The sequence below is a fragment of the Primulina tabacum genome, chromosome 17 (assembly GCF_025594145.1).
Source record: "Primulina tabacum isolate GXHZ01 chromosome 17, ASM2559414v2, whole genome shotgun sequence".
NCBI classification, from domain to species: Eukaryota; Viridiplantae; Streptophyta; class Magnoliopsida; order Lamiales; family Gesneriaceae; genus Primulina; species Primulina tabacum.
This window is the reverse complement of record NC_134566.1, coordinates 11,068,677-11,081,682: the sequence shown is the minus strand read 5'-3', so window position 1 is coordinate 11,081,682 and position 13,006 is coordinate 11,068,677. Positions and strand designations below refer to the sequence as shown.

The 13,006-nt window shown below is 37.1% G+C and overlaps 2 protein-coding genes and 1 long non-coding RNA gene across 3 annotated transcripts; 1 reads left to right on the top strand and 2 right to left on the bottom strand.

Annotated features, from left to right (window-relative positions):
• Window positions 1–463: 463 nt before the first annotated feature.
• Window positions 464–4,492, bottom strand: LOC142531470 (luminal-binding protein 5-like). Its single transcript, XM_075637597.1, has 8 exons — window positions 4,258–4,492; window positions 3,317–3,584; window positions 3,002–3,216; window positions 2,677–2,919; window positions 1,752–2,231; window positions 1,485–1,639; window positions 1,313–1,395; window positions 464–1,118 (listed from the first exon to the last, which is right to left on the bottom strand). The coding sequence occupies exons 1-8, from the start codon at window positions 4,313–4,315 to the stop codon at window positions 620–622; spliced, it is 2,001 nt and encodes a 666-aa protein (XP_075493712.1). The 5' UTR covers window positions 4,316–4,492; the 3' UTR covers window positions 464–619.
• Window positions 4,493–6,697: 2,205 nt separating this feature from the next.
• Window positions 6,698–11,016, top strand: LOC142530876 (importin subunit beta-1-like). Its single transcript, XM_075636769.1, has 3 exons — window positions 6,698–6,843; window positions 7,797–10,220; window positions 10,316–11,016. Exons 2-3 carry the CDS (start codon window positions 7,804–7,806, stop codon window positions 10,512–10,514), a joined length of 2,616 nt encoding a protein of 871 aa, XP_075492884.1. The 5' UTR covers window positions 6,698–6,843; window positions 7,797–7,803; the 3' UTR covers window positions 10,515–11,016.
• Window positions 11,017–11,919: 903 nt separating this feature from the next.
• LOC142531983 (uncharacterized) lies at window positions 11,920–13,006 on the bottom strand. The gene is made up of 3 exons (XR_012816436.1): window positions 12,820–13,006; window positions 12,685–12,730; window positions 11,920–12,529 (listed from the first exon to the last, which is right to left on the bottom strand). It is a non-coding gene; the product is annotated as an uncharacterized LOC142531983 (long non-coding RNA).

Genomic DNA, 13,006 nt, shown 5'->3' with positions numbered 1-13,006 from the left:
TGCTTTTTACAAGACCAAGACAAGTCTTCCTCTCCCAATTTTTGAGATGCAAGGGCCGAAAATGAGCAAGTGAATTCTCTCAAATTTTTCTCTCATTGTGTTCTTCAATTGTTGAAGAAAAATACACACTTCTCTTTGAAAAATCTTCTTATTTTTCTAGTGCAAAATAAGAAGGGTTCTAGCTTGCAAGTGGTGGGCTTGATTTTGAAGGAAATGAGGAAGCTTGTAGATCAACTCATCCATTCAAGAGCTAAAGTGTTTACACTTTAGTTGGAGCCATCATCAACCTCAAGAGGTTGATTGGTAACGATTTTCTCAACACCCTATGTATGACATTTTGGTGTTTATTGTATTTGCTACACAATATCATGGTGGCCGAAATTTCCTCATGAAAAATTCGATTTTAAACTTCCGTTGCGCTTCCGGTCACCGTAACCGATCCCCTTTCATCTTTAACATCGAATAATCCCAATCCAAATCCAATCGGCGTGAAATGTAATGAAAAATCCCCTTAAAATACAATACTGTCCTCCTGTAAACAAAAATTCAAGTTCCTCTAATCCCTCAGTCATCAGTATCAAGGAACCAAACCTAAAAGATTTACCATATACCCAATCTTCTACAATTCATCATGGGCATCTTCGTCGTCTTCCTCTGATTTTCCACCCGGGGCGCCACCGGATCTCTGATAAACTGCGGTGATGATAGGATTACATACTGCTTCGACCTCCTTCAGCTTTTCCTCGAAATCCTCCTTCTCCGCGTTCTGGTTGTCATCCATCCACTCGAGGGCTTCTTTTGTTGCTGTCTCAATCTTCTCCTTCTCATCTGACTCCAGTTTGTCAGCAAGTTTGTCCTTGTCGTTGATTTGGTTCTTCATGTTGTAGACGTAGGTCTCTAGGCTGTTACGCGCGTCTATTCTTTCTTTGACCTTCTTGTCTTCCTCAGCAAATTCCTCGGCTTCTCTTACCATCCGCTCGATTTCTTCCTGACTTAAACGACCTTTGTCGTTGGTGATAGTGATCTTCTCCGATTTACCAGAGGCTTTGTCTTCTGCCTTGACATTTAGAATACCATTGGCATCAACCTCGAATGTGACTTCAATCTGAGGGGTTCCTCTGTTCAGAAAGAAAAGATGCATATCTAGTAAGATCAAGTCTTCAAACGACAAAAACTGCCTAAGGCAGCGCGTAAGGGCGAAAATGAACTGCTTTTAAGCTAAAGCTTGTCTCGTGACTCCACGAAACCAAAAATTGCAAGTCAGGTTAAATTCAGCTGCATCCTTGGGCCAAAAAAATACAATCATACGAACCTTGGGGCAGGGGCTATTCCCGTCAAGTCAAATTTCCCAAGCAATCTGCAGTCCTTTGTCATACTTCGTTCACCCTCAAAGACCTGTCATGGATTTGAATTTAAGTCATCAACTGCATAATAAGCAGAGTATTACAGTTCATTCGAATTTTCAAGAATGAAATGCCAGTTACCTGAATTGAGACCGTAGTCTGTTGGTCCTGATAAGTCGTAAAAACTTGGGACTTCTTGGTTGGTATCACAGTGTTTCTTGGAATCAATTTGGTCATCACCCCACCAACAGTTTCAATACCGAGGGTCAGTGGAGCCACATCCAATAGAAGAATATCTGACATAGGCACGATTTACTAGTTAGAGACTAAATCCTTTTATCCAAACTTTCACAAATTCAACTCACAGATAAAATCAGCTAGAAAATAAAAGAAAATGTTAGGTATTACCTTTTGTTTCATCACCTCCCTCTCCGCTCAAGATTCCTCCTTGAACAGCAGCGCCGAAAGCAACTGCCTCATCTGGGTTAACACCCTTGTTCGGCTCCTTCCCGTCAAAATAATCCTTAAGTAGCTGTTGGATCTTAGGAATTCTGGTGCTTCCACCAACAAGAACAATTTCATCAATTTGGCGCTTCTCCAATCCAGCATCTTCCATGGCTTTCTTTACAGGTCCCATGGTCTTTCTGAACAAATCATTGTTTAATTCTTCAAACCGAGCTCTTGTGAGAGGTTCTGAGAAATCAACGCCATCAAAGAGAGATTCAATCTCCACTCGGACTTGGTGCTGACTGCTCAATGCTCTCTTAGCTCGCTCACATTCTCTCCTCAATTTGCCAAGTGCTCTTTTGTCCTGGCTGATGTCCTTTTCATGCTTCTTCTTTATCAACTTGATGAAGTATTCCATGATCCTCTGATCAAAATCTTCACCTGGGGGAGCAATCAAAATTCAAACGTGTAAATATTGATATGAGATTCCTAATATGGTACTCAAACTACCACTAGACCCCAGGACAAAAACAAAAAGCTAAACCAGACAGCATTTATCCCACATGCAAACTCCTAAGTTCAAGATGTTGCTGCAGTAGGGAAATAGTAGACAAGAAAGTTCATCAAGAAGAGACAATAATATAATAAATTACAGGTTGGGGCATCAGCTCGACTCATTTAACAATCATATTGGTAGTTTTATTTTCAATTTCTATTATAGAGAGGTCTTGTCGTGAAATACATGTGCACAAGTATATAGCCTCCTAAGGTTCCATTTGGCTTCAGATGAATATAAAGTTTAATGATTTCTCTCCTTTTTTGGCTTTAATTATATCATGGAATCAATATTTAAAAACAAAGCAAAGAAACTCAAAAAACAGCTTACCTCCCAAATGAGTGTCTCCATTTGTAGCAAGAACCTCAAAAACACCATTATCGATGGTCAAAATACTGACATCAAATGTTCCACCACCAAGGTCAAAGACAAGAATGTTCTTTTCACCGCCCTTCTTGTCCAAACCATAAGCAATTGCTGCTGCGGTGGGTTCATTAATTATTCTTACAACATTCAATCCAGCAATTACACCTGCATCTTTTGTGGCTTGCCTCTGCGCATCATTGAAGTAAGCTGCAGAAAAGAAGATACAAATCATCAATAAATGACATAATATTTCCTCTCCAAGTAAAAGACATAGGGACCAACTATTTACCAGGGACAGTGACAACAGCATCCTTTATCTTCTTTCCAAGGTAAGCCTCTGCTGTCTCCTTCATTTTAGTCAAAATCATGGCACTGACCTCTTCAGGACTGAAGACCTTAGTCTCACCGTCTTTGATTTTGACTTCAATATAAGGCTTTCCATCCTTGTTCACAATCTTATAGGGGGCAAGCTTCATGTCCCTTTGAACTTCTTTATCCTCAAACCTGTATAATAGCAAGAGTTAGAACAATCGTGATTTTACTCTTATTAGCATTTGATGACATAATAAGTAGAATTGAATGCCACCAAAAAAAGGTTAATTACTTTCTTCCTATAAGTCGCTTGACATCAAAGACAGTCCTTTCGGGGTTAACAGCTGCCTGATTTTTCGCAGCCTCTCCAATCAACCTCTCATTGTCGGTGAAGCCAACCCACGATGGGGTGATGCGGTTTCCTTGATCGTTCGCTATGATTTCAACATGTCCATTTTTGTAGACACCAACACATGAATAAGTAGTCCCAAGGTCTATGCCAATAACTGTTCCAATTTTTTCAGCCTCCTCTTTAGCTATGGAAAATGCAAATAAACTTCCTGTTTCAAGAGATACATCAACACGTTAATTACAATGAATTTTATCATGACATAAGATACGCCACTTTGTGTTGTACAAGTCAGAGCAATCACATGAATTAAACAAATGGGTTGCTTAAATAGCAAAAAACTACTTTCCATCTCCTCGTCAGAAAGTAATCTCATAAATTCTACTCCTAATTCATATATAGATATTTAATAATCACCTTAAAACACCGAATAAACACACAAGATAATCCATAAACGATGAATGCACTTCGAATCCTTCAAAAAAGGGATACTTTTTTAGAAAAAAAATGGCAACACGCCAACACCACCACACCAAATCTGTCATAATTAGCACATTAGAAAAAACAACCATGACTAGAAAACAAGATGCAATACGCCAGATCAACGATTATTTCACCAGTAAATCATCATAGCATCACCACCAAATCAAAATAAGATCATTTGCAGCCTGAGATCTACATAATGGCAGCCCTTACAACGACATAAACTTGGATCGACATATCTAGAAGCCATATAATAACATTTCCTCAACAACAAAAAGCATCCTTCTCAGAAATGCAACACAAGAAGCTAAAAAGGAATATATGAACCAAAATCAAATCAGTACGCAAACATTTAAGCTAAATATGATGATTTCCATGGAAATAGGAGAGAATATCCGAACCGAGCAAGATGATCCCGAAGACGACCGAAGATGCGCGTCTCTCCCACGCGGCAGCCATATCCGTGAAGCTCAACAATGGAGAGTACTATGTTTTTCTTCTGTGAGCTTTGTGTGTGGGTTTCTGAATGAATCTGGAATGGGAAGACTGGAGGTGGAGGGATGTTATATAGCAAAACAGTATGCAGACATAGCTCACCACAGGTGATGACGTGGACCAATGAACTCTCGTGTATGACGTTTGTCTTCGTGTGACCTTTGAATCGGGAAACGGGTGCTTGCTAGGCCACCTGTAGAGGATAATCGAGTCATTCGCACTGACGTGGACCAATCAGAATCGGAATGTGGAGTTGCTGACCAATGGGCTTCGTCTGAGAGTTGGGATCATCGTGACCGTTGGTCTGGAGAACTTGTTCTGTTGATCAATTTATATAATATTAATATTAATTATATCATTAATCAATTGAGGAAATCATTAATCGCAAATCATACCCAGTTCTTTAACTTAATTAATTAAAATAAGTAATATGAAATTGTAATTATTTACCAGTGGCGGGGATTTGAAACCCCGTGCCCTATATTTAATTTTTGAAGCTTACTTTTATTATAAAAGTTAAATTTTTTAAGAGATCTAATAATGTTGATAATAAACAACAATAATCATATTTATAAATTATTAATAAAATAATAATGATGTTAAAATTTTTGAAATTTACAAAATCAAACAATACTATTATGAAAGTTGAGTAGTTCTCTCATGAGACAATCTCACGAATCTTTATCTGTGAGACGTGTCAACCTTACCGATATTCACAATAAAAAGTAATACGCTTAGCATAAAAAGTAGTAATTTTTCATGGATGACTTAAATAAGATACATGTCTCACAAAATACGACACGTGAGACCGTCTCACACAAGTTTTTGCCATGAAAGTTGGGGATGATTGGGATGAACAAAATTTTGCTTAAATCAAGATGATTAATAGAATCGATTTGATTCGAAAATTGAAACAAAAAAAATCAAACCGACTTAAAATTGATTAGTTTGACTTGTATAAATTAAACAATTTATTAGGAATTTTTTTTAAAAAAAAAAAGAGAGAGAAGAAGAAATTTTCATTTTTTATACGTATATATTTTTTTAAAATTTTAATTTCTTAGATCCAAAATTTTAATTTGCAAGCTTTTTAAATTTTCAAATTCAAAATTTTGTTTTTTTACACATTCAGGGTATTTAAAATTTTCTGAATTATTTCCAAAAAAAAGTATATGAATCTTTTTAAAAAATAAACTTAGTAAAAATTGAATATTGTGAAACTTACATGATTTTAATTGTGATTTTTTATCTTAAAATGTTTAATTTTAATATTTTTAATAAATAATTAAGGGTAATAACTAATAATAGTCCGCACAACTTAACCTTTGCTCAACAGAACTAGTCTCCTAAAAAGTTGCATTCTATCATTTTTAATAAAAGATCAAAGAACTGTTGAGATAATTATATTTGCTAGAAGATCGATTGATGGTCCAACTTTAAGGTTGGAGTGCCAAAGGAATACTAAAACTTGACCTAGAACTTGACCTAGCTTGCCAGTCAAATTATGAGTTATGGTAAGTTACGATCAATCAGTCAAATATAATTAAAAATTGACGGATTTGTCCGCCTCATCCCGTCAAATAGCGCTGTATGGATTGACAATATCTCAACTCGCCCCTAGTCTTTTTTGACAACTCAAACTATCGCAAGTGTTATTGTTTTGTTTTGTCGTTTTGCTACTATGACTATAAAAATGATATAAAAGATGTGACATTACATCTTTTTTATTCAGAAATAATATTGGTGAGTTGTAGAAGTTTGAAACATACTCAAATTATGTGAATTGTAATCTTATCAGTATCGTTACGTGACATTTAAATTATTGTATGATTATAATATTGAGTTGCAATATTATTATCAGATATAACTTTGAGTAAAACAGTAAACTCAATCTTACAATTAGAATCAGAGTCGAAGCTCCATAGAGATTTATAAATTAAAATTGCCGACCAAAGAGACCATCAGTTACTATGATGGCATTTTGTTTAATAAATTAGAATGATTATTATAAAAGGAGGCATTTTTCATTGTAAATATATCATCATAGAAAATAGTTTTTTTAATATTATTAAAAATACATGAAGAATTAAATTAAATTAACTATATATTACGTTAGAATATAATGTGTATAATTGCTTTCGAAAACTAATCAGTAAAAACGAAGATGAGAAAATAAGATAAAAAAAAGACTTTTATAGAAAAAAAGTTCAAATAAAAAATACTTGTAATTAAAAAAATGTATTAAAAATGTTGCCTAAAAAAGGAAACTTGCTGGTCCAATCCGTAGTCGATAAATCCATTTGGGAGGGAAATACATGGAATGATTACTGCCAGATGTGTTTCAGTTCAGCTTTTAAGGTTTCAGCTCTGCTGTACAATTGCGCCTCTCTCTCTCTAGGAACCACTTCATTTAGGGTTTCCAGTAGGCGCCGTTTTTGGATTTCCTCGATCCTTGAGTGGAATCTCTTCTCCTGGCAAACAACTTTCCTCAGGTAATTTTTGGTTGCGCCGTTTTTGTTTTTATGTTATTTGATGTATTATTATCATATTATGTTTCGTCGCAATCTAGTGGAGTTCAGCTTCGGTTGTTGATTGATTACTGTATCCGCGTATTGTATTGTACTGATCAACTTGCTTTACGGATTGATGATCCGCGGTGGTTACTTGTGAATGTGAAAATATTAGTTGGGAGTTGGGAGTTGGGGTCGATATATGTTGATAGATCAAATTGCTTTCTGAAGTTGTTTATGTAGCGGAGAGCTTCGGCTGATTTTGTTAGCTTTTGGATTATTCCTCCCCCTTTTTAACTGTTTTCATGTGGTCTGGTTCCTTTTTTTTCTTTGTATATGGTCCGAGGAATTAATTGATTATTGTTAAATTGCAGTCGTTTCCCATTATCGTAGATGTAGATTTTATTGGGTTTGAAGGATCAACTTCGGATCTATTTTGGGTTAGTTTTGTTTACTGAATTTTGTCATGTGCGGCACGGGACATTTTATGCAGTGTCGGTCAATGAGGTTAAAATTAATTTCATCTTCCTGCGTTCCGGAATCAATAGATTGTCATTTCATGCGTTAAACGGGTAATGTAACTAACCTCGCACGATTCCTCCGTCATGGAACTGAAAATCTCATTTTTGTTCTGTTTGTCATACTGTATGAAAATGATGGATGTAGCACATATATTATGGAGGTTTGGTTATGTAAAAAGCAAAGGACTTCATTTTAGTTGATTTTACGACGGTCAATATGCTCACTGATTCTCTTTAGATGCACTTGATTATTCTTAAATAAAACATAAATCTTTTCAATATTCATAGCTATTGACTTGCTAAATGAGTATTTATCCATTTTTTAAGTCTTTGACATTTAGAAAGACCTAATCCTGGTTTCTATTTTTAGCTGTGTAGACATGGTTATCTGATCCTCACATGTGAACTTGACAGGGAAAATATGGCTGTGGAAGTCACTCAAGTTCTTCTCAGTGCACAGTCAGTCGATTCAACTTTAAGGAAGCATGCTGAAGAAACCTTAAAACAGTTTCAGGAGCAAAACCTTCCTGGTTTCTTGTTTTCCCTTTCTGGAGAGCTCGCTAGTGAGGAGAAGCCAGTTGAAAGTCGTAAACTAGCTGGTTTGATTTTGAAGAATGCTTTGGATGCCAAGGAGCAGCACAGGAAGTCTGAGCTCGTGCAGAGATGGTTATCATTAGATGCATCTGTGAAGAGCCAAATCAAGGCATGCTTGTTACATACCCTCTCGTCTCCAGTGTCTGATGCTAGGTCAACAGCCTCACAAGTCATTGCAAAAGTTGCTGGCATTGAACTACCGCATAAGCAGTGGCCTGAGCTTATAGGATCCCTTTTATCAAATAGTCACCAGGTCCTTTTTCATGTTAAGCAAGCCTCACTCGAAACTCTGGGATTCATGTGTGAAGAAGTTAGCCCGGAGGTTGTTGATCAGGATCAAGTAAACAAAATACTCACGGCTGTAGTCCAAGGCATGAATTCTAATGAAGGAAATACAGAGGTTCGACTTGCTGCCACCCGAGCTCTATATAATGCTCTTGGATTTGCCCAGGCCAACTTTTCTAATGATATGGAGCGCGATTACATAATGAGAGTTGTTTGCGAGGCCACACTCTCGCCAGATGTGAAAATTCGGCAGGCTGCATTTGAGTGTTTGGTCTCAATAGGGTCAACATATTATGATAAATTAGCTCCATATATTCAAGACATTTTCAACATCACATCCAAGGCAGTCCGAGAAGATCAAGAACCTGTTGCTCTTCAAGCAATTGAATTTTGGAGCTCAATATGTGATGAGGAGATTGATATTTTGGAAGAGTATGATGGTGATTTCACAGCAGACTCCAATGTCCCATGCCATTATTTTATCAAGCAGGCACTCTCTGTACTTGTTCCTTTGTTGTTAGAGACACTTCTTAAGCAAGAAGATGATCAGGATCAGGATGAAGGTGCTTGGAACCTTGCAATGGCTGGTGGTACATGCCTTGGCTTGGTTACCCGTACTGTGGGGGACGACATTGTACCACTTGTGATGCCATTTATTGAAGAAAATGTAACAAAAGACGATTGGAGGCAAAGAGAAGCTGCCACTTACGCGTTTGGTTCTATACTGGAAGGTCCTTCACCTGAGAAGTTAACCCCTATTGTCAATGTTGCTCTTAGTTTCATGCTCACAGCTTTGACTAATGATCCCAATAGCCATGTAAAGGACACCACTGCATGGACCCTAGGCAGAATATTTGAATTTCTTCATGGTTCAACAATGGTGACCCCCATTATTACCCTTACAAACAGCCAACAAATTATCACAGTTCTCCTCCAGAGCATGAAAGATGCTCCTAATGTTGCTGAGAAAGCCTGCGGCGCTCTCTATTTTCTTGCCCAAGGTTACGAAGATGTGGGATCTACATCTCCCTTGACACCTTATTTCCAAGAAATTGTTCAGTCGCTTCTTATTGTTACTCATAGAGAAGATGCTGGTGAGTCTCGACTTAGGACAGCAGCATATGAGACCCTAAATGAAGTAGTGAGGTGTTCAACTAATGAAACAACTCACTTAGTGTTGGAACTTGTCCAAGTTCTCATGACAGAGCTTCACAAGACTCTAGAGGCGCAGAAACTTTCATCTGATGAGAGAGAGAAGCAAAATGAATTGCAAGGCCTTCTCTGTGGGTGTTTACAGGTTATCATCCAGAAATTAGGAGCAACAGAATCCACCAAGTATGCCTTCATGCAGTTTTCAGATCAGATCATGAATCTTTTTCTCCAAGTATTTGCTTGTAGAAGTGCTACAGTCCATGAGGAAGCAATGCTTGCTATTGGTGCGCTTGCCTATGCTACAGGTCCCAACTTTGCCAAGTACATACCAGATTTTTACAAGTATTTGGAGATGGGTCTCCAGAATTTCGAGGAATACCAAGTTTGTGCTGTTACAGTTGGTGTTGTAGGCGATATCTGCAGGGCACTGGAGGATACGGTTCTACCCTTTTGTGATGGAATCATGACTCAGCTTCTGAAAGACTTGTCAAGCAACCAGCTGCATCGTTCTGTGAAGCCTCCCATCTTTTCATGCTTTGGTGACATAGCTTTAGCAATTGGAGAAAATTTTGAGAAGTATTTGATGTATTCCATGCCCATGTTGCAGAGCGCAGCCGAGTTGTCGGCGCACACAGAAGATGTTGATGATGAAATGCTGGAATATACTAATCTTCTAAGGAATGGAATTTTAGAGGCATATTCTGGGATATTTCAGGGCTTCAAGAATTCTCCTAAGACCCAACTCTTGATTCCATATGCGCCTCATATCCTGCAGTTCCTGGATAGCATATACATGGAGAAAGATATGTGAGTAACTCTAATCTTATAATTTGTTTTTGAGTTCGGATTTTGCAATTTTTTTTTAAATCTTCTTATCTAATTGTTTTATCCATCCATATTAGGGATGATGTTGTCATGAAAACTGCAATTGGAGTCCTTGGAGATCTAGCTGATACTTTGGGAAGTAATGCTGGTTCTTTGATTCAGCAGTCTCTATCAAGCAAAGACTTTTTAAATGAATGCTTGTCTTCAGAGGACCATTTGATTAAAGAATCTGCTGAGTGGGCCAGGATGGCCATTAATCGTGCCATATCTGTCTGATATTGTGTCCACCTGGCAAATATTAGATTGCCTTCATGTATATGGTTATGTAAAGTCGGGATCCAAGTTGGACGATAGTTGAGTCATGCCGATCATTGTCATTTGCTGATAGCCGAAGTGTTTTTCTTCTTGGTGTTGCTAACTCATGCATCAGCATCAGCGGATATGGGTTCTTTTTCCATGAGATGGAGTTGGGTAAAGGGACATCTGAAAACTTTCTTGAAGGACCGAGACGGGGGGTTGTCTATTTTGGTGATTGCGTCGGAGAGGGAGATGATTTTGAACATGCTGGATGGAAATATTGGACACATACTTGTTCCAAGCTAATTTTTAGACTAAAATGGTGGTGTTAGGTGGAGATATGCGATCTTGTAATTCTGGTGCTACTTGCTCTTTGGGTGATCAAGTGATAACTGTACTAGTGCTACATTTTGATTATGTGGGATCAAAACCAGTCACCCGTCGCCTTTTTCTTACATATTTTATATATTTTAATCTCATACATCATTTTTTCCATTTATTAGTTGGTCTTTATTTTGCATTGGTCCAAATCATCTATTTGCATTAAATTTCATTCATTTAGTCAAATTAGCAGTCATATGGGGGTGGTGTCATTAAATCTCAGTCAGGTTATGTATCATTTGTTTTTTAGGTTGTGTATAATTGTTGTTTCACATTATTTATAGTCAAAAGACTAACTCTCCGTGAGAACATGCATGCTGCTGCTCTTTTCTATGCTAAAGGTACAAATTTTCTTCTTTTGAATGTAGAATAGATTTTGTTTGAAATTGCTCAAGATTTGGATTTTGATGTCATGAAATAGTGATGACATAGAAAAGGTTGAGTATATAAGTTTATATGCCATTGTATATATACATGATTTGTTGTCTCTTTTATGCTCGGACTTTTTTTCCTTTTTCAATGTAAAGCTTGTTCAGAAATGGTGACGGTTTATGTTCATAAGATTTTTGAATGTTAGTGGCTTATTTATCTTTCTGTATATTTATGGGACCGTTTGTTCGTATGATTCATATTCCATCGCAGTATGCTGTTACAATTCCAAGTCCTCGATCCGTTAGTAATTTGGCCTTGGTGGAACCATCAGTTAACCGAAAATTTTCTTTAGTCACTACGTTTGCTTCTGATTTAGGCTCAATTCCTGTGTACATTGGTAGACTTTCCACTAATCTAAACTCTCTATTGGATTGAAAATTGATGGTTTTGTCCATAGCTGAAATAGTACAAGTGTCTATTGGGTTATTTTGACAACTCTATCGTATTTGCGTTATAGGCTAATTTACCGTGCATGCTTCGAATATTGGTAAGTTGATTTGTTGTTTAGGGAAATGGATCTGGTGTTGTGCACAACCGATCCGTCCAAGTTGTTTAGAGTATATCGTGTGCATGGGGGTGTATTTAAGTTCCACATTCACCAAGCAACCACAGTATAGTTATGCTTATGTCAGAGGTCGATTCATTTGAAAAGTGGTATACGTGTGAATCAAGTGTTTATAATATCTCTGATGACATAGTTTTTAGACCATCTAAGAACTTCAATGGGGGTAAAGTGATTACAATACCTCGCACGAGATCATTCAATTGCATACTAAAGAATCAGGGAACAGGGTCGATTTCTCAACCCAACCTGAAAATATTTTAAATTTCTAGTCTATTTTCTTCTTGATAGGAGATTCGTCACTACCCCGTTCATTTATATATTAGATGTACAGCTTTATGACATCAACTAAAATAAATAATTTTTTTTTTGAAAATAAACTAAAATAAATATTGAGGCAAAAGAACAGGTGAAAAATTCTCGTTTGATATTTCAGACTGGTTAATATCTGACTGGATTCACGATAATTTTAACTTAAGAAAAGGTAGATTGAATTGTAAAAGGATGAGTGATAAGTATTATGCTTCGAAGGTTTGTCCACATGAAAGTAAAGCACTTCTCCTTCTGCATTGATGCGACATTCTTGTACAAGAAATTGGCTCACGCCACAGGTCCACATCTGCAGTCCAGAATTTAGAGAAACATGTCAATTAAAACATCAGATTAATGACTCATTTTGTTGAGGGATGTCCAAGTATAAAAAAAGTTTTGCATATATTAATTCCTTTTCTTCATCAATGTCCAAAGTGGGACTGCACCAAAATCACCAATTACATGGATTATCTATCCTATCCTGGTTGTGGAAGCAACCATCTTTGTCCTTCCTTCTCCATGAATCCTATAGGATAGATAATCCATGCAATCGGTGATTAATTGAGCTAAATCTAGCGATGCTTATTACTTTAGTACATTGGAGATTAGTTTACTTACCCTTTTGCAAATAGCCGACAGACGTCCATTACAACTGAAAAGATCTGATCAAATGGTCAAATCAATAAATTAGTTCTGCACTGGTGTGGAGCCCTCTCAAATTTTTGGCCCGTGTTGCTGCTGCATTCATCATGTCAAACTGTGAAATGGGCAAAAATTCCAAATA